We start from the raw sequence: 21,952 nt of genomic DNA, 5'->3' as shown, positions 1-21,952 counted from the left end.
CATTTCCTCAGTTACCCAGGGTGGCTCCTGTGACGTATTGGTTTTCTGCTCTGCCTCCTCCTTTAAGCGTCGCAGCACACTGTTGGCAGTGTTTGTCCTTCCTCACTCCCTGCACACAAAGCAGCTGGCCGTTTTATTGGCCTTCTAGCAGGATCAGCTGAATCCAGGCCCTTTATTGGGCAGTCTGTGGTGTTAGCGAGAGAGGCAGAGAAAAGGACTGGTACGAGCGCTCAATTTGACTTCCTAAATTCTACCAGGGTCCTTTCAGAGACGAAGGGAAACATGAAGAAGACCCTCTTTGGGAAGCATGCGCTGGTGGGGCAGAGGAGCAAGTCCGCCTCTCTTTGAGTTTCTTTTTCCGAACAGTTCATCAGGAGGCTGTTCAGAGTTGCATCAATAACATGACTGGGCCTAATTTTAGATACAAAAGGAAACAGAGGGGCGGAGTTGTGTGAATGGGCGTGTATCCGACATGAAACGTATTTGCCAAAATATGTTATGTTCACAAGTAAATTATTTAAAAGCAGGTACATGATTCATTTTTTTTGTTTTGGGGAAATCCCTGTCATCCATATGTTTTGTAATCTATTTACACTTTCTCTTTTCCCACAATTCAAAATAGCAATTTTGTTGAAATTGGTTAAGCTACTTTTCTTTGGAGTCAGTTTGAGATCAATTTTCTCCTATACTGTAGTAGATATGGTTCTGCAATGCACGGTGTGCATGCTCGTTAAATTTTCCTTTGATGGACTGAAGATAGTTCAATCAAACCTTGCATTTGCTCTTTCACTCTCTTTGAAATATTGATTAGCTGGTCAATCATTTAGTATATTCCATAATGGAGTGCACTTGTGTTTACTGTGGTCACTGTTTAATCATTTTCTTTAACATGTATTTCTTTTTATTGGACTGGTTGCAATTCACAAGATTAAATACCTTCAAATTCCCTATCAATAATATTTGAGAAGATTAAGTGAATTTGTGTACTCTGAAATGGGGGCCTGAACACTGAGCAATCGAGATTACGCAGACACAGTTGTGTTCAAGATGGGGGGCTTACTCAACTAGGAGAGTGCCCCAAACTCTGATGCACGCAAGCCTCAGCTATTATCGTCGGTATTGAAACGGTTCGAAAGGATCTCCGAGTGAGATTTAGTGGAAAACGTCCAGCGACGCTCAAGTAGTTGATGGCACGAGAGTAGGGTAGTTAGCATTCTACCCTGGACAGCGACAGATTGTTGCGCATGCGCACCCTATTCAGTCTGCATCAATGCCGTGTGTGAGTTCAAGAGAGGAATTCGAGAAAGCCTTTGATATGGTCGCAGACATGGATGGAGAAAAGCGGAAAAGAAGTATCTGCTCACGGCAAGAGCCAGCAGCTGCACTGAAGATCTTGAAAGATGGTAACAACAAGCTTGACGAAATCCCTGATAGAGTGACTCTGAAAAAAGAAATAGGACTTTTAAGCGCCTGTACAATAATCATAGGTAAGGTTTGTAAAAGTGTATTGCATTTTAGAATCTATTACTTGGGGGTGTTTGGTCATGGCTTTATTTGATCAAATAACTTTGATGTAAGTTTGCCATTTACAGCCAGTTTTCCATTGATGGATTATGTGTCATTAAAGTCAGTATCCTATATTTGTAGTGGTTAGAAATAGGCCCATCTTCTCACCTGTCATGATAAGATGATGGTCCTATTTCAGATGCCATGCCCGTGCGACTACATGAGAAATCGATGTGCATTAAATGTCTACCTCGATGCTTACGTGGCCAAAATATATTGATTAGTAGCACATTGGTTGTCAAGCAGAAGGAAATTGTCTGCCGAAGCAGAGGAAATGGCAGGGGGCTGCTATAATAAATCTAATCCACTTGCTGAAGGGTGCAAATGAAGATATAGGCCCAAGTTACACCTACAGTAGGGAAAATGCCACTATACAGTTTGGAAGAGGCATATTTATCATGACTGATAAATGTAACTTTAGTTGGTTTTGATATTCAGGGCCCCCAAACTGCTGATGAAAGTCCTGGGCTGTTTATTACATATGTTCTGACTTTAGTTTCAGGGTTACTGTAAAATGATTATTAAACTAAAAGTTGTATAAGAATAGGCCTATGCTCTTTATGTCATTTATACAGACAGAGATGCTTTTCATTTACATTTACTCCCCAACCTACTCTTGTGGCTTTTAGTTAGTTACACTAGTGCAGTTTTTGATCAAGATCAATCCTGAATTAAGACCTCAAACACGAGCAAAGAGTCAGAAATCCCTTTGAATCAGGCTCCTGCCTCCTTGTGTGTGTGGAAGAGAGACCGCGTACAGACTGCCAACTGTTGAGCAATCCAGACCAGGAAGCCCATGCTAGCATCCACCCTGTTGTTTCAAAGTTATACATCTTACTCCCCAACCTGGACTCAGGGGTAGACGTAACATAGTAAATGTAAAACCGACCCACTTCAGTTAGTATGATATGTTAAGTTTCGTATGTATTCATTTGTGGATGTCCATTAGGGAGTGAACATTATTTCTAATAAGGGTTACATGGAGAAAATCGGACCTCTATGAAATGAAAATGGATGGCCCTCCCTTTAACAAATATATTTTACTTAAATCCTGAACCTTTGGGGGGGAAAACAAGTGACCCTCCCCATACCAAAAATAATAATTAAATCAAAAGGTTACAGCAGAGAACATGTTTACAGTTTACCGTACCTTCTTGGACAGAAACGGTTCTTTGTCCTGTAAGCATTACATGGCAACGCAAGAGTTTTGATTCACAGACCATCGTGGACAAGATTAGGGGTAGAGAGATCTCCTTTATAGTAAAATCATTGCATAAATCTATCATCGTATTTGCAGATCAGAAAAAACATTGCCGTTTATAAAAATGTCATGCAATTCTACGTAATTTTACATATTAGCACAATATTTTTTAATACCACACAAATGACCGAAATTACAGGCAAAACATTGACAGAGAGATATTTGTTCATCTTATCATATTTCTCCAATGCCAAATCAGTGCGTCTTGTTTGCAACTAAACTGTCCCTGTTTGCAAATAATTATAATTATCTGAGACGTCATTTGGAATCTGAGCATGGTACTTTCAAAAGTTGGGCCGACCTTTCCACCCCAGACAGAGTAGCCCTACCAATGCAGAAAAATGTCAGTTTTAACTGCTGGCTACTCTTCTTCCGTGGCTTAACCCAACAAGAGAATGTCACAAGTATTTCCCTAAAAGCTGTCTGGGTTTAAACATTTTCTATTGCACAGAAAGTGACTAGCTTAAGCAAGTGATATTGACATAATTAGATTACAGTGCATTCTGAAACTATTCAGACCCCTTGACTTTTTACACATTTTGTTACGTTACAGCCTAATTCTAAACTTGATTAAATAGTTTTTCCCCCTTAATCAATCTACACACAATACCCCATAATGACAAAGCCAAAACCTTTTATTTTTAAAATTATTTTGCAAATTCATAAAAATAAAAAAAAATGATATATCACATAAGAATTTAGACCCTTTACTCAGTACTTTGTGGAAGCACCTTTGGCATTGATTACAGCCTCAAGTCTTGGCTATGACGCTACAAGCTTGGAACACCTGATTTGGGGAGTTTCTCCCATTATTCTCTGCAGATCCTCTCAAGCTCTGTCAGGTTGGATGGGAAGCATTGCTGCTGGGAAGCATTGCTGCACAGCTATTTTCAGGTCTCTCCAGAGATGTTAGATTGGGTTCAAGTCCGGGCTCTGGCTGCTGAGCCAATCCTGCATGGTCTTGGCTGTGTGCTTAGGGTCATTGTCCTGTTGGAAGGTGAACCTTTGCCCCAGTCTGAGGTCCTGAGTGTTCTGAGGCAGGTTTTCATCAAGGATCTCTTTGTACTTTGCTCTGTTCATCTTTCCCTCGATCCTGACTAATCTCCCAGTCCCTGCTGCTGAAAATGATCCCCACAGCATGATACTGCCACCACCATGCTTCACCGTAGGGATGGTGCCTGGTTTCTTCCAGACGTGACACTTGGCATTCAGGCCAAAGAGTTCAATCTTGGTTTCATCAGACCAGAGAATCTTGTTTCTCATGGTCTGAGACCTTTATGTGCCTTTTGACAAACTCCAAGCGGGCCGGGCAGCAAGCTCTAGGAAGATGTGAGGAGGTCTTGGTGGTTCCAAACTTCTTCCATTGAAGAATGGTGGACGACACTGTGTTCTTGGGGAGCTTTGATGCTGCAGAATTATTTTGGTACCCTTCCCCAGATCTGCGCCTCGACACAATCCTGTCTCGGAGCTCTACGGACAATTCCTTCAACCTCATGGCTTAGTTTTTGCTCTGACATGCACTGTCAACTGTGGGACCTTATGTAGACAAGTGTGTACCTTTCCAAATCATGTCCAATCAATTGAATTTACCCCAGATGGACTCCAATCTAGTTGTAGAAACATCTCAAGGATGATCAATGGAAACAGAATGCATCTGAGCTCAATTTCAAGTCTCATAGCAAAGGGTCTGAATACTTATGTAAATAAGGTATTTCTGTATTTATTTTTAATCCAGTTGAAAAAAATCCTCAAAACCAGTTTTTACTTGTTTTTACCATTTTAGAAAAAGGCTGTAACGTAAAACAAAATGTGTAAAAACTCAATGGGTCTGACTAGTAACCGGAAGATTGCAAGATCGAATCCCCGAGTTTACAAGGTAAAAATCTGTCGTTCTGCCCCTGAACAAGGCAGGTAACCCACTGTTCCTAGGCGTCATTGAAAATAAGAATTTGTTCTTAACTGACTTGCCTAGTTAAATAAAATATATTTTTTTAAAAGTTTCCTTGCTATAGAAGGTTGTAGCTCAGCCTCTGAATGTCAAACAAACTAAACAATGATATCCCCATATGCATCCAAGTCACGTCTTTCCCGGGTATTTTACAGCTTGTATCCAGCATAAAGCATCATGGACCAAAGCACTGTTATACTGTAGATCACTTTATATAATCGGATCTGTTTTATTTTCTTCAAAATCTTCTTTAAAAAAATGTAACCTTATTGCTGCGTTTAGATGGCACGAGGTAGGCAGTTGACGGCAAACCGCATGTTATTGTTTTTGATCAGGGAACGATAGTAAATGCGTTGAGACTGTCCGTGAATGCTTTCAGCCGCCACGGTACATGGGACTTGCCGCCAGAGTCCAAATATTTCAACCTTTGCCGTCTTCCGTAGCGTTGTTTTCTGCCAGATGTTTATTTGCAATGTTTGTTTACTGAAATCCCAATGGTAACGCATACCGTCGTGCTGGCTTGCTTTTGCATTAAACATCTTTCTTGCTTTCTTGTCCCGCTATGCCGGCTGGTATGACGTTTTTTGCATCCCTCGTCTAAATGCAGCGTTTGGCATACCCTCTCATACACCCTTAATTTGAGTCTTGGGCTGCATTCCAAACACTTAACTGACACACCCTCTCCCCTCAGCCCTCAAATTAGATGGATGCTTCTGATGACATATCATGACGTCTGACGAGTTTACACTTGCAGGGCAAGGGGCGAGGGAGGAAGGAATTCATTTTAAATGGACCGCCCTTGCCCGGAAATTCGTGTTTTCAGCCATTGGTAGCTTGTGGGTGCTGTATATGCGCTACAGTCAATTATGATTGCATGTCTACTTATATTAACTATATATTTATTAATATATGCCTACTCTGTGATAGCTAGCAAATGAATTAGCTGACTAACGTTAGCCTGCCTAGCTGGAACTTCTGAAGAAGGAAAATGTTTTATTTCTACCATTTCCAAAAGCTAACCAAACAAAAACATCATTACTTTTACGAGAGGTGTTTGTGCATTAATAGCACAATTTCTAACTTATTTACTTATATGTTTACTCCATATTGACGTTAGGTTTTAAGTGTTGGCGGATGTTTCTTAGCGGATGTGCAATTGTCGCCGATTGAATTATGGGGCGTTTCAGGCCCCGAAGTGAACATAATTGTACACTCGCAAACGAGGGATGAGGGGCTTACGTTGCAAACTTCCCTTGCTTGACTAATCACTTGGACCGACGACAAATATGGCCGCAGGCATTCCCCCAAGGTCATAAGGCAAGGGTAAGTGGACGAGGGTATGTCTTTTATGAGTTTGAAACGCAGCCTTGGTTTTAACCTAGCAGCCCTTCACTGACATAGAAGTAGGCTATTTAAAGAGTGCATGGTGGGTGGAGGAATTGACCGACAAATCTATGGATATAGCAGCCTATAGCCTAATTTTGTCTGTCAAACAGGTAGGCCTACCTCTTATTTCTTCAATAGGAAGGAAAAGGTTCCAACACAAAACCCTCTTGTTGTTAGTAGTTTAATTAGTTTAATTAAAATGTTTAGTGTAGTTTAATTAAAATGAAGATGGTTTAAATGAATTATGCCTACTCGAATTTGCCTACTTTCAGCACCATGAGCTGTCCATTTCCAACTGATTGTGCTGCGGCCGCTGCTTCAAGTTTCAGCACCACAATCAATGTAAGTTACTTGAATCTGACTTATTGTGAGGTCAATATCAAATCAAATCAAATCTTATTTGTCACATGTGAAGAATACAGCAGGTGTACCTTACCGTAAAATGCTTACTTACAAGTCCTTAACCAACGATGCAGAATTTTTTAAAAAGTAAGTACGAAGATATTTGCTAAAAAAATTGTTTTTATAATAAACTATAGTAAAAAATAATATACAAAAATAATCAATACTAAACAAGTAACACAATAAAATAACAATAGTAAGGCTATATACAGGGGGTAACGGTACCAAGTCAATATGCAGGTGTACAGGTTAGTCGAGGTAATTGAGGTAATATGTACATGTAGGTAGGGGTAAACTCACTATGCATAGATAATAATTAGCTAGTAGTAGAGGTGTGAAAAAGGGGGTCAATGCAAACAGTCCGGGTAGCCATAACTGTTTAGCAGTCTAATAGATTGGGGGTAGAAGCTGTTCAGGAGCCTTTTGGACCTAGACTTGGCGCTCCGGTATCACTTACCGTGCGGTAGCTTAGAGGAACAGTCCATGATTTGGGTGGCTGGAGTCTTTGACTATTTTTAGGGCCTTCCTCTGACACTGCCTAGTAGAGGTCCTGGATGGCAGGAAGCTTAGCCCCAGTGATGTACTGGGCCGTACGCACTACCATCTGTAGCGTCTTGCGGTAATAACTCTGATAAAAACATCATGGGCAATACATTTACTGTTTTTAATTAAATCTATTATAGTAGTAGCAAGCTATCAAAGTTGACCATAGGCTATAGGCTAGTCCACACGCAATATTGTGCATTATTTGGACTAGGCCTAATAAAAAATAAAAAATAAACAGAAGAAGCCTTTGACTCTCCTCCTGAATTGCCACTATAGACCTACACAGCACAGCACACAAAACAGTTTTTGATCAGCAAGAGCGGGGCTCAGGGTTGGCATATCCATTGCAGTGTGTAATGCAGCCTAGTTGTATTTACACCATCCCAGCAGCTATCTTAGAAATATGACTTTGCTCTGTGCTTCTCCGAGCATGCACTTCGCAGCCTATAGTCTACAGTCTATGGATCATTTGATTGAGACCACACTAAATAGCCTTTAGGCGCACTTGAAGGCTATTTATGCGTGCCCAGCTGAGAATCATTGATGAGGGGCGGCATCAGGCACACATCGATATGTAGCCTAATAAGCCATGAATTCTAAAAGATGGAGAAATATTGAAATTTAATCAATTACAAATGACATGACCCTCCTCTGGACTAGATTAAAAAAATACTAAACCCTCCCCTTGACTGAAATTAAAAAAGCATGACCGTCCCCCATTTTCCTCCAGGTACCCATTCTGTAAATGTTAATCCATCCCTTATCCATTTTGTATGATATGTTACAAATTAGAATTTGTATAATATGTTAAGAATTTGCTAAAATATTATATGTTACCAATTCCAATTTGTTGTGGCTAACATTGGCTAGGTGGATAATGCTAACGTTAGCTAGGGGATTAGTGTTAACTAAGCTAGTGGTTAAGGTTAGGCTTAAGGTTAGGGGAAGGGTTAGCTAAAATGCTAAATAGTTTCATAGTAGCTAAGAGTAGTAAGCAGTTGCAAATTTGTTAATTAGCTAAAATACTAAAGTTGTCCATGATGAGATTCGAACATGCAACCTTTGGGTTGCTAGATGCTTGCATTAACACCCGTCCAACCACCCTACTTTAGTTTTTCCCTTAAGTAGCCTTCTGTGTTATGTAACCACACCAAACTTATTTACTTTCACTATGTTACGTCTATTCTATGAGACCAGGCTTTACTCCCAGTCTCAGCATTTCTGACAGGGTCACAAACCAAAGAGAAAGCCGGTAGAGTCTAGAAATAATGTAATAGATGAGTTGAATTGAATTCCCAAGGGCGACTTGACTGAGCTCGACAGTTAAAAGTAAACAATTTACGTATGTCTAGTTATGTAATTAAGGTCTCTGCCACTTGGCTGCCTTCTGCTGTGCTACTACCCTGAATGTGTTGGTTGGGATACTCTTGATCTGCATCTGAAATTGCACCCTATTCCATAATGCCACTACTTTTCAACAGGGTGCCATTTCTGATACACCCTTGGACATGGTACAGCCATATTGGAACCCAGATCATTGTATTACTTCAACAATGCGTGTGGTTGATGTTGAAGCCTCTTGGGTTTGATGGTATCACTTCCTACCGTGTGACTGCTTGATCTGTTCGCTCACATCAACAGTATGATTGTTCCATTTCTGAAGTCCTCTATGGACGATGTTGTTAATTTGCGATGATCATCAGAGAAGGTTTATTTTTGTCACGTATATTTGAAGAGAGAAAGCTATGTCGTTTCGGGGTTTTTTCTTAGCTCAAAACGGGCTGTGGCAAGCAACCCCCAGCTCGCTCAGGGGGAAGTGTACAGAGCAGATGATATCACATCCCTCCCTTTCCACACACCAATATATCTAAACAGTCCAGCTAAAGTTCTTCTGCTTTATTGTTTCCCAAACCTTTTCAACATAACTGATTAACACATGATACAGTTTCTGTAAAGATTTACCTGCAAATAGGAAGATTTTATAATAGTCATATTGTTTTTAGCAATATTTCCATTTTGCTTGTTTTGTGTGTGTGTGTGTGTGTGTGTGTGTGTATTCTAGTAATACCTTCTCCCTCTCCACAGGGAACATAATTGGTTCTGGAATCTTCATCTCTCCTAAGGGGGTTCTAGAGCACTCGGGTTCAGTGGGTCTAGCACTGATTGTGTGGGTACTAGGGGGCTGCATAGCTGCCCTGGGTTCCCTCTGCTATGCTGAGCTGGGGGTCACCATCCCCAAGTCAGGGGGGGACTACTCCTACGTCACAGAAATTTTCGGAGGCCTTGTTGGGTAGGTACCTCTCATGCAATGTGTATAGTTTGTAAGCTTATTATGAAACAGCACGAGGTTGGATTTGCTTGGTATTGGGGGTCAGAAGAGTTGGTTGAAAGTTCAATTGACTGTTCAGTTTATGCGATAAACAAATTGTTCATTAAAAAACACAAAGTTGGACCAAAGCAGTGACATATTTTACTGTTTCTCTCCCTTCCCAGGTTTCTCCTCCTGTGGAGTGCGGTGCTCATCATGTACCCCACAACCCTGGCTGTCATCGCCCTCACCTTCTCTAACTATGTCCTTCAGCCTGTATTCCCCGACTGTGTCCCTCCCTACATGGCCACACGCCTGCTGTCAACAGTCTGTCTCTGTTAGTACCATGTTCCTGTGCCTGAACTCACTTATGTAAAGGAAATGTGTTAAATTAACATTAATGTAACCCCCAAAAGATATACTTTGCACCCCACCTGAGAATTTGTCTTTTTCAGACATATTTCCGGTGTACGAGGGGTTCCAAAATCCACTTGTCACATTAATCTCACTGGATTGCTTTCATTTTACTCCTGCGACTAGATCATAGTCTTTCTTGTACCTGTCATTTTTTCCCCATTAAAGTTACCACCTGTCAAATGATCTGTCAAACACGCCCTGGTAATGGCTGAAATAAGCTCAATGGAATACATTATTTTTCCTTTGATTGGGATCTCGCAAAAAGAAGCATTCTTGCGTTTTTACAACCCACTATTCAGTGTGCTCGGAAGAAATTCATTAAGGGAATCGTTGACAAACATTGGCACATTCTAAGATCCGATGACAGTGTCAGTCATGTGTTTTCGAACCATCCTTTGTTCGTATTCTCGCAGGGCAGAAACCTCAGATCAATTGGTAAACTCTGATTTACCACCCCAAAATACCCCTGCACAACGTCTATTTGCGCCTCTACTGGATGGAAATTACAAGTGTAATGGCTGTGCACAATGTAATGGCACTTACAAATGTAAATCCTTCATACACCCCCAAACAGGGAAACAGATCCCAATCAAAGGTGTTATCACTCTACTAAAGCAGTTATTTTGTCTTTTTAACTTGTCCTTGTGGTAGATATTATGTGGGTAAAATGAAGCACGAATTAAAAGTACGAGTCTAAAAACTTGATGTACCCAGTTGCAGCCCACTTTTTGGAAGGGAACCACTCGATTTCGTCCCTACGTTATATCGGCTTCGAACACGTTACCCTCCCTAGGAGAGGGGGTGACCTCAACAATTTATTGTGAAAACGAGAGGCTGACTGGATCTTTAATTTAAAGACCCTTGCTCCCTTCGGTCTCAAGGTAGACTTTGATCTGAAGCTATTCATGTGATTTTACAAATCATTGTAAATGTTTGCAGGCTTATGTAGCCAAATTGTATCTATGATCATATGCTATCCATTTTTTTTTTTTATATATATATTTTTGTTGTTTAATTTTTACCCCTTTTTCTCCCCAATTTCGTGGTATCTAATTGTTGTAGTAGCTACTATCTTGTCTCATCGCTACAACTCCCGTACGGGCTCGGGAGAGACAAAGGTTGAATGTCATGCGTCCTCCGATACACAACCCAATTAACCAATGATATCAAGCCACACCCGGCCATGATTACAGACACCTCTGTGTGTCCTTTGACACTATATAAACTAGTGACGCGCAGTGTTTGTTAATATACCCTGATGAAGACAGTTAAATGATTGCACCTGAGCTCCTAGAGGGCGTGCCTCTCCTTCCCTTTTTCAAGTGTTCTACTCCGCTAGCCAGCACCTCGCCTAAACAGATGTGCGTTTCTTTCGACCTCAAGTTTATCTGGTACAACTGAGTGAAATATCTCTTGCATAACCATTGCCTGGAAGCCTTTTAAAACTTTCAGAGTTGGAGACAGGAATATAAAAACAATGCATAGGTGTGTCAAATAGAAATTGGAAGGGAGGGACAGGAGGAAGGAGTGGGCAGTGAAGTTAGAGAAACAAAGACCGATGAAGTGTAGAGTTTCTGAAGGATGTAGGAAATCATCCCAATGGACAAACGATTCCTGTGGTCAAATTAGGCCATGGGATGTCAGGGTGACCTAACTTTCTGGTTCCTAATTCTTTTTCAGTTCTTTTTCCAGAATATTTGATTTTTATCTGGTTGTAGACTTATTTATTGGTTCGCTTAAAAGATATCAAAAAACATAATTTTACAACCAACCTGACCGTCATGCCATAAAGACGTCAGAATGACATCACTGCAGCCAGTTCTGTAAACCTGAGGAAACTTGTACTTAGGGCTCTATTCAATCAGATCCACTTTAGCAGACATCGGCATAGCAGTTGCTTTGGCAGTGTCGGAGGTGGAACTGCGTTAGAGCTGTCAAATCCCCAAGCGGCTCCTAGCATTATACCTAAAATGGAGTCGCGTTAACAGAAATCCCATGCAGCCATGTGTACAAGCTGGAACACTGGAATGTGAGATGAAATCTACACCTTCATTAAGACGATAGAAACCCTCATTATTTAGTTCAATAATTATTTCTATATAGCCTACACTTTCTCGTTCTGAACTTCTAACGCGAGCAGGTGTCTGCTTTTGCTGGGTAGCACTTGATCTGATTGAACCTAGGCCTCAGTTTCAATGTCAAGTACAGTGTCTGTCCCATTTGTTGAAGTTAGAGCCAATTTTGTTGCCTGTGATTTGTGTGTTGCTTTTCACTGGGTTGCATCCCTCACTCTAAAGACCATGTGGTTGTGCTACTATTACTAATTACTTGGAACCAAGCCCAAGAGTACCTGCACTGTACCTCCAATGAACCCTCTTAAGTAGAGAAAAAAACCACACAAAAACCCCATTGTACCATGAGTGAGCAAAATGTACTATGAGTGAGCCGCAGAAAAGCCAACAAGCCAACAGCGTTATGACCCATGAGGTGAAACAACAGGTTTTTTTTTTCGCGCGTAATCCCTGCTTTTAGAGGACATTATTCACACTTGTTTTTGGGGAACTGGATGCCAATGACCTGGAGAAAATGTGAGCTTTCTGCCCACCCCTTCAGGGACCTGCCCACCTTTCCTTTCTGGGTTTTGTTCTGTTGCGTTGGAAGCGGTTTGTTTGGTGGCCTTGACAGCTCCCCTTTGTCTGGGAGAGCCAGGCCACCATGAGAGAGAGAGGCGAGCCAATGACAGTGATGGACGAGGTGAAACAATGTGCCCACCCCTAGGATTGTACATAACTTGGGTTTAGGGTTTAAATAGTATTTTGTTTTCTCAATGAAACGCTTAAAAGTATTGTGTGTGTGCATGTGTGTTTGCAGTGTTCCTGACCTGGGTGAACTGCTCTAGTGTGCGTCTGGCCACCAGGATCCAGGATGTGTTCACGGTGGGGAAGCTGGCGGCCCTGGGTCTCATCATAGTGGTCGGCCTGGTGCAGATCTGCAAGGGTGAGACACACACTTACCTTCTCTGTAGAATGATTTTCATTAGCGCACACTGTAGCAAGACGTTTTGCGACTGAAAGCGAAAATAAGGGTTTCTTATTTAGCAAGTTCAGATAATACCTCCCAGTTTTGGACTGCTTTCTTCCATTATATGCCTACTGAACATGATCCAGGTGCCGAAGGTTAATAGCACCTTCAACAAACCAATAGGAACTTGCACGTCTGTAATATTTACCCGTTTTTATTGATCAAAGAGGCTATCATGCTATTTCCCTAAAACATCACCTGGACATTGATGGGGAATTTGTATCCCTTCAGGCAACTACGAGGGACTGACGCCTCATGTGGCTTTTGAGTTCAGCAGGACTCCCTCAGTTGGGCAGGTCGCTCTGGCTTTCCTCCAGGCCTCTTTCGCCTTCAGTGGATGGAACTTCCTGAACTATGTCACAGAGGAAGTGGTTGAACCGCGACGGTGAGCTTCTGGTTCACCAAACGTTATTTTACTTTGCATTCTATTCTATTCGCAATTATCTATCCAATGCTGTGTACTGTATAACCAGTCCGGCATGAAAGCAAGCATTGTGGGGCGATGCACAGTTGTATGTTGTGATCTTGCGGTGGTATATCAATTAAAATATTGATAAGAAATGTAAGTGATATAATGCAAAATAAATATATATAAAGAGTTATATTTTTTTATATACACAAGATAAAGTACACTACATGACCAAAAGTATGTGGGCACCTGCTCGTCGAACCACTCATTACAAAATCATGGCCATTATTATGGAGTTGGTACCCTCTTTGCTGCTATAACATCCTCCACTCTTCTGGGAAGGCTTTCCACTAGATGTTAGAACATTGTTGTGGGGACTTGCTTCCATTCAGCCCAGTCAATTGCAGACCATTCAGGTTCTTCCACACCGATCAAACCATTTCTGTATGATCCTCGCTTTGTGCACAGGGGAATTTTTATGCTGAAACAGGAAAGGGCCTTCCCCAAACTGTTGTCACAAACTTGGAAGCACAGAATCATCTAGAATGTTATTGTATGCTGTAGTGTTTAGATTTTCCTTCACTGGAATAGGCCTAATCAAACAATGAAAAACAGCCCCAGACCATTATTCCTCCTCCACCAAACTTTACAGTTGTCATGCTTCGGGGTAGGTAGCGTTCTCCTGGCATCCGTCAAACACAGATTCAGCCGTCGGACTGCCAGATGGTGGAGTGTGATTCATCACTCCAGAGAACGTGTACCCACTGCTCCAGAGTCCAATGGCAGCGAGCTTTACACCACTCCAGCCGACGCTTGGCATTGCGCATGGTGATCTTAGGCTGCTTGGCCATGGAAACCCATTTCATGAAGCTAGGGCAGGGCAGAAACGGGTGTGGCTGAAATAGCCAAATCCAATAATTTGAAGGTGTGTCCACATACTTTTGTGTATATATAATGTATATTGCATGTCAGCTGCCTTCTTACTTCCCCAACCATGCATGATTTATGAGACTGTGTTGATTGCATGGTTTGTATGCTATGTGGATTACCTCATCAGTACTTTGTGTACCTTGTGGATGACCTCATCAGTCATTTTTGTACCATGTGGATGAACTCATCAGTAGTTTGTGTACCTTGTGGATGAACTCATCAGTAGTTTGTGGACGAACTCATCAGTAGGCTTTGTACCATGTGGATTTCCTTATCAGGAACCTACCTCGTGCCATTTACATCTCAATCCCATTGGTGACCTTTGTGTACACGCTCACCAACATCGCCTACTTCTCCGCCATGTCACCCGAGGAGCTGCTCTCATCCAATGCTGTGGCCGTCGTGAGTAACGCTGTTCGCTTTGCAACACGACAAATATTGTCTGGAGTACTGTACTTTAATGGTGTCATTATTTGATGTATTGACCTTTAATGAATGTTCAACACAATGCATGTTCACATACAGATGCCATTAATTTATTAAAAATACTTTCTCTGCATCGAGCTATCCAAGGCTTGTTTTTTTGTCCTAAATGTATAAACCTTGTGCTGCTGCAGACGTTTGGAGAGAAGCTCCTGGGGATGTTCTCTGTCATTATGCCCATCTCAGTAGCCTTGTCCACGTTCGGAGGCATCAACGGCTACCTCTTCACCTCCTCAAGGTATTTGTATTTATTTTGGATCCCCATTAGCTGCTGCCAAGGCAGCTAATTACAATACATTTATAACAGATTTCACAACACACTGTGTGCCCTCGGTCTCCTACTCCAAAACCACAACACAAAATCCATGTGTATGTGTGTGTATGCATGTGTCTGTGCCTATGTTTGTGTTGCTTCACAGTTCCCGCTGTTCAATAAGGTGTATTTTTATCTTAAAAATATATATCTGATTCTACTGCTTGCATTTTCTTTTTTTAAATGTTCCACCTTTATTTAACCAGGTAGGCTAGTTGAGAACAAGTTCTCATTTGCAACTGCGACCTGGCCAAGATAAAGCATAGCAATTCGACACATACAACAACACAGAGTTACACATGGAATAAACAAAACAGTCAATAATACAGTAGAACAAATGAAAACAAAAATGTCTATATACAGTGAGTGTAAATGAGGTAAGATAAGAGAGATAAGGCAATAAATAGGCCATGGTGGCGAAGTAATTACAATATAGCAATTAAAACACTGGAATGGTAGATGTGCAGAAGATGAATGTGCAGGTAGAGATACTGGGGTGCAAAGGAGCAAGATAAATAAATACAGTGTGGGGATGAGGTAGGTAGATAGATGGGCTATGTACAGGTGCAGTGATCTGTGAGCTGCTCTGACAGCTGGCGCATAAAGCTAGTGAGGGAGATATGAGTCTCCAGCTTCAGAGATTTTTGCAGTTCGTTACAGTCATTGGCAGCAGAGAACTGGAAGGAACGACGACCAAAGGAGGAATTATCTTTGGGGGTGACCAGTGAGATACCTGCTGTAGCGTGTGCTACGAGTGGGTGCTGCTATGGTGACCAGTGAGCTGAGATAAGGCGGGGCTTTACCAAGCAGAGACTTGTAGATAACCTGTAGCCAGTGGGTTTGGCGACGAGTATGAAGCGAGGGCCAACCAACGAGAGCGTACAGGTCGCAATGGTGGGTAGTGTATGGGGCTTTGGTGACAAAACAGATGGCACTGTGATAGACTGCATCCAGTTTGTTGAGTAGAGTGTTGGAGGCTATTTTATAGATGACATCACCGAAGTTGAGGATCAGTAGGATGGTCAGTTTTACAAGGGTATGTTTGGCAGCATGAGTGAAGGATGCTTTGTTGTGATATAGGAAGCCAATTCTAGATTTAATTTTGGATTGGAAATGCTGAATGTGAGTCTGGAATGAGAACATTGATGTATACAGAGAAGAGAGTCGGCCCAAGGACTGAACCCTGTGGCAACCCCATAGGGACTGCCAGAGGTCCGGACAAATCGGAGGGATTTGACACACTGAACTCTATCAGAGAAGTAGTTGGTAAACCAGACGAGGCAATCATTTGAGAAACCAAGGCTGTCGAGTCTGCCAATAAGAATGTGGTGATTGACAGAGTCGAAAGCCTTGGCCAGGTCGATGAATATGGCTGCACAGTAATGTCTCTTATCGATGGCGGTTATGATGTTGTTTAGGACCTTGAGCGGGGCTGAGGTGCACCCATGACCAGCTCTGAAACGAGATTGCATAGAGGAGAAGGTACGGTGGGATTCGAAATGGTCGGTAATCTGTTTGTTAACTTGGCTTTCGAAGACCTTAGAAAGACAGGGTAGGATAGATATACAGTGGGGAGAACAATTATTTGATACACTGCCGATTTTGCAGGTTTTCCTACTTACAAAGCATGTAGAGGTCTGTAATTTTCATCATAGGTACACTTCAACTGTGAGAGACGGAATATCAAACAAAAATCCAGAAAATCACATTGTATGATTTTTAAATAATGAATTAGCATTTTATTGCATGACATACGTATTTGATACATCAGAAAGCAGAACTTAATATTTGGTACAGAAACCTTTGTTTGCTATTACAGAGATCATATGTTTCCTGTAGTTCTTGACCAGGTTTGCACACACTGCCTCAGGGATTTTGGCCCACTCCTCCATACAGACCTTCTCCAGATCTTTCAGGTTTCGGGGCTGTCGCTGGGCATTACAGACTTTCAGCTCCCTCCAAAGATGTTCTATTGGGTTCAGGTCTGGAGACTAGCTAGGCCACTCCAGGACCTTGAGATGCTTCTTACGGAGCCACTCCTTAGTTGCCCTGGCTGTGTGTTTCGGGTCATTGTCATGCTGGAAGACCCAGCCACGACCCATCTTCAATGCTCTTACTGAGGGAAGGAGGTTGTTGGCCAAGATCTCGCAATACATGGCCCCATCCTTCCTCCGCTCAATACGGTGCAGTCGTCCTGTCCCCTTTGCAGAAAAGCATCCCCAAAGAATGATGTTTCCACCTCCATGCTTCACGGTTGGGATGGTGTTCTTGGGGTTGTACTCATCCTTCTTCTTCCTTCAAACATGGCGAGTGGAGTTTAGACCAAAAACCTCATTTTTTGTCTTATCAGACCACATGACCTTCTCCCATTCCTCCTCTGGATCATCCAGATGGTCATTGGCAAACTTCAGACAGGCCTGGACATGCGCTGGCTTGAGCAGGGGGACCTTGCATGCGCTGCAGGATTTTAATCCATGACGGCATAGTGTGTTACTAAAGGATCTTTGAGACTGTGGTCCCAGCTCTCTTCAGGTCATTGACCAGGTCCTGCCGTGTAATTCTGGGCTGATTCCTCACCTTCCTCATGATCATTGATGCCCCACGAGGTGAGATCTTGCATGGAGCAGACCGAGGGTGATTGACTGTCCCTTGAACTTCTTCGATTTTCTAATAATTGCGCCAACAGTTGTTGCCTTCTCACCAAGCTGCTTGCCTATTGTCCTGTAGCCCATCCCAGCCTTGTGCAGGTCTACAATTTTATCTCTGATGTCCTTACACAGCTCTCTAGTCTTGGCCATTGACGAGAGGTTGGAGTCTGTTTGACTGAGTGTGTGGACAGGTGTCTTTTATACAGGTAATGATTTCAAACAGGTGCAGTTAATGCAGGTAATGAGTGGAGAACAGGAGGGATTCTTAAAGAAAAACTAACAGGTCTGTGAGAGCCGGAATTCTTACTGGTTGGTAGGTGATCAAATACTTATGTCATGCAATAAAATGCTAATTAATTACTTAAAAATCATACAATGTGGTTTTCTGGATTTTTGTTTTAGATTCCGTCTCTCACAGTTGAAGTGTACCTATGATACAAATTACAGACCTCTACATGCTTTGTAAGTAGGAAAACCTGCAAAATTGGCAGTGTATCAAATACTTGCTCTCCCCACTGTACGTCTGTTTGGGTCTAGTGTCTCCCTCTTTGAAGAGGGGGATGACCGCGGCAGCTTTCCAATCTTTGGGAATCTCAGACAATACGAAAGAGGTTGAACAGGCCAGTAATAGGGGTTAGCTTCTCTAACTGCCTGTGTATATTTGTTCCTAACTTCCCCAAAAAGTTGCATATCACGGGGGCTGTTCGATGCTAATGCAGAACGCCCCAGAATGTTTTCCGGGCATGGGGCATGAATGGGGCATGCTTATTTAAGATGGTGAGGAAGGCACTTTTAAAGAATAGCCAGGCATCATCTACTGACGGGATGAGGTCAATGTCATTCCAGGATACCCCAGCCAGGTCGATTAGAAAGGCCTGCTCGCAGAAGTGTTTTAGGGAGCGTTTGACAGTGATGAGGGGTGGTCGTTTGGTCGCAGACCCATTACGGATGCAGGTAGTGAGGCAGTGATCGCTGAGATTTTTATTGAAAACAGCAGAGGTGTATTTGGAGGGCGAGTTAGTTAGGATGACATCTATGAGGGTGCCCGTGTTTACGGATTTGGAGTTGTACTTGGTAGGTTCATTGACAATTTGTGTGAGATTGAGGGCATCAAGCTTGGATTGTAGGATGGCCGGGGTGTTAAGCATGTTTAGGTCACCTAGTAGCACGAGCTCAGAAGATAGATGGGGGGCAATCAATTCACATATGGTATCGAGGGCACAGCTGGGGGCAGAGGGAGGTCTATAGCAAGCGGCAACAGTGAGAGACTTGTTTCTGGAAAGGTGAATTTTTAGAAGTAGAAGCTCAAATTGTTTGGGTACAGACTTGGATAGTAATACAGAACTCTGCAGGCTATCTTTGCAGTAGATTGCGACACCGCCCCCTTTGGCAAATCTATCTTGGCGGAAAATGTTAGTTAGCGATGGAGATTTTTTGGTTGTTTTCCTAAGCCAGGATTCAGACACGGCTAAGACATCCGGTTTAGCAGAGTGTGCTAAAGCAGTGAGTAAAATAAACTTAGGGAGTAGGCTTCTAATGTTAACATGCATGAAACCAAGGCTTTTACGGTTACAGAAGTCAACAAATGAGAGCACCTGGGGAGTGGGAGTGGAGCTAGGCACTGCAGGACCTGGATTAACCTCTACATCACCAGAGGAACAGAGGAGAAGTAGGATAAGGGTACGGCTAAATGCTATAAGAACTGGCCGTCTAGCACGTTCGGAACAGAGAGTAAAAGGAGCAGGTTTCTGGGCATGATAGCATAGATTCAAGGCATAGTGTACAGACAAAGGTATGGTAGGATGTGAGTACATTGGAGGTAAACCTAGGCATTGAGTAATGATGAGAGAGAGATATAGTCTCTAGAGACATTTAAACCAGGTGATGCCATCGCATATGTAGGAGGTGGGACAACATGGTTGGTTAAGACATATTGAGCAGGGCTAGAGGCTACAGTGAAATAAGACAGTAAAATAAGACAGTAATCACTAACCAGGACAATAATGGACGAGGCATATTGATATTAGAGAGAGGCATGCGTAGCCAAGTGAACATATGGGTCCAGTGAGTGGTTGGGCTGACTGGGGACACTGATTCAGACAGTTAGCAGGCTGATGCTAACAGTTAGTAGGCCGGGGATAAACAAGCTAGCAGTTAGCAGACTGGGTCTGGAAAGCTAACAGTTTGCAGACCGGTTTAGCAAGCAAACAGTTAGCAGGGGCTAGCAGTTAGCAGACCGGGGCAGTCAAGCTAGCAGTTAGTTGACCGGGGCTAGCAAGTTAGCCTTTGGGGGACGTCGCGATGGGGGTAAGTCTGTTTTTGCCTCTTCGTGCGGTGACGTCGATAGACCAGTCGTGGAGTTAGTAGGGTTCCAAGTAGCTCTAGGTAGCTAGCTGGTTGCAGGAGAGTATTTTGAAGTTGAGGTTTAGGAAAAATATTCAAAAGAATGCGAATAAAAATATATATGCACATGGGACGAGACAAGACAAAGACGTCTGACTGCTACGCCATCTTGGATACCTGATGTGTTACCTGATGTGGAATAGGAGCTCAACCCTGGGAATGTCCTCTAGGCCGTTTCACAATCCACAAGGATGCTGCCTTTGGATTGAGATACGTCCTGGAAACAGAGGTACATGCATGTTTTTAAAGTTTGTTAAATGATTGTACATGGGTCTTTACGTCCTCTATATTTTTATGGGTCTTTCTAGATTGTGTTTCTCTGGGGCCAGAGAGGGACATCTACCCAGCTTGCTGGCCATGATCCACTTTAAGAACTGCACCCCCATCCCAGCTCTCCTCTGCTGTGTAAGAAACGAATACTTAATTTCTACTATTCTATTCTACTATTTCTAGTGCACACTCAGTGGCCAACTCAATGCCCCTGTTACAGCCCTTAACCACTGTCTACGGTAGGCTTCCTCTGTATTCCATACCTCACTCAATCAGTTGTCCTCACCTCTCTTCTCTCTCCTCCTTCCCCCTGTCTGTCTCTTGTTTATTTATCTCTCACTCCCTTTCTCTCTCTCTTTGTCTTGCAGTGTACTGCCACCATTGTAATCCTGTGTATAGGAGAGACACACAACCTGATCAACTATGTGTCCTTCATCAACTACCTCTCCTATGGAGTCACCATTGCAGGCCTGCTCTACTACCGATGGAAGAAGCCCAAACTTTACAGACCAATTAAGGTATTATTACTCCGCTCATGGTTCAATCATGGCCCCTCTGACATTTCTGTAAAGTTTACAACTGTTTTTATATAGCAGGATGTCAGTTTGTGCTAGTTTGCATTAGAGATAAATGATTGACACAGTAATTGACAAATAAGAGCAAACTACAGCAATACATTGAACCTGTTCTCACCTACTTATTCATTGAAAGGTGGAGCGGCACGTGACACTCTCTTCATTATAAAAATGAATCTGTTCTCATCCCTGCTCATCAGGTAAACCTCCTTGTCCCTGTCACCTACCTGATGTTCTGGGCCATGTTGCTGGGCTTCAGTCTGTACTCTGAGCCAGTGGTGTGTGGTGTTGGGCTGGTCATCATGCTCACTGGTGTACCAGTCTATTTCCTGGGGGTGCACTGGAAATCCAAGCCAAAGTGTATCTATGACTTCATTGGTGGGTGTCCTCTTCAACCCTGCAAATACATGTTTGTCTTAATAATCACGGGCTCTTACTTTTCCCCAAAATTGTCTGAATTTCTGAATTCAAATTCAACCGAGTGTTTAATAGTATCCAACGTCCCTAAACCCTGTATACTGTATATGACAAGTATCAAACCATTCTTTATTTCAGTAGACCCAGATATATGGCATTTAAAAGGAATCGTATTTTAGTTGTCTGGTCAGACACCTTGATGTGATGCTAAAAGTGGGCTCTGTTTTCTCACAGAGTCAGCAACCTACGTGGCACAGAGGCTGTGTTTCGTGGTCTTCCCCCAGTTCGACCCCATCGAGATCAGTCCAATCGAAGAATGGCCTGACAAATCTTCCAACATTCTCTCTGGGAAGTCTTAAACTCTTTTTGCCTTCTGAAGTATGTTTCTTTTTGTATATTCTGTCACTGTATGATGACACGGTCCGTTCCTTTTAGTAGAGCCCCTTGTCTGGTCTTTGGTCACCTGAGACTCATATCCATTTCTTTACTGCTAAGTGGAATTGCCTGCGTTTTGATGCATGGGCCACTCGCAAATGTTTTTCTTCTCTTTTTCTACTAAGTCGTCAAATACAAGCTAATGCCAACAGTA

The 21,952-nt window shown here is 42.6% G+C and overlaps 1 protein-coding gene across 1 annotated transcript; it reads left to right on the top strand.

Annotated features, from left to right (window-relative positions):
- Positions 1 to 1,315: 1,315 nt before the first annotated feature.
- LOC139416381 (asc-type amino acid transporter 1-like) lies at positions 1,316 to 21,722 on the top strand. Its single transcript, XM_071164942.1, has 11 exons — positions 1,316 to 1,487; positions 9,195 to 9,399; positions 9,603 to 9,754; positions 12,706 to 12,831; positions 13,147 to 13,300; positions 14,533 to 14,656; positions 14,872 to 14,975; positions 20,410 to 20,506; positions 20,740 to 20,889; positions 21,147 to 21,324; positions 21,598 to 21,722. Exons 1-11 carry the CDS (start codon positions 1,316 to 1,318, stop codon positions 21,720 to 21,722), a joined length of 1,587 nt encoding a protein of 528 aa, XP_071021043.1.
- The last annotated feature ends 230 nt before the right edge of the window (positions 21,723 to 21,952 follow it).

The sequence above is a fragment of the Oncorhynchus clarkii genome, chromosome 1 (genome assembly GCF_045791955.1).
Source record: "Oncorhynchus clarkii lewisi isolate Uvic-CL-2024 chromosome 1, UVic_Ocla_1.0, whole genome shotgun sequence".
In the NCBI taxonomy this organism is placed as follows: Eukaryota; Metazoa; Chordata; class Actinopteri; order Salmoniformes; family Salmonidae; genus Oncorhynchus; species Oncorhynchus clarkii.
The sequence above is the reverse complement of the archived record's forward strand: the minus strand, read 5'-3'. Positions and strand labels throughout refer to the sequence as shown.

Excerpts from the sequence above, each read along its gene's own strand:
- LOC139416381 (XM_071164942.1), top strand. The coding sequence starts at position 1,316 with ATGGTCGCAGACATGGATGGAGAAAAGCGGAAAAGAAGTATCTGCTCA. Across the intron at positions 20,507-20,739 it reads TCCCAGCTCTCCTCTGCTGT|TGTACTGCCACCATTGTAAT; the intron begins GTAAGAAACGAA and ends TTTGTCTTGCAG. Across the intron at positions 20,890-21,146 it reads AACTTTACAGACCAATTAAG|GTAAACCTCCTTGTCCCTGT; the intron begins GTATTATTACTC and ends CCTGCTCATCAG.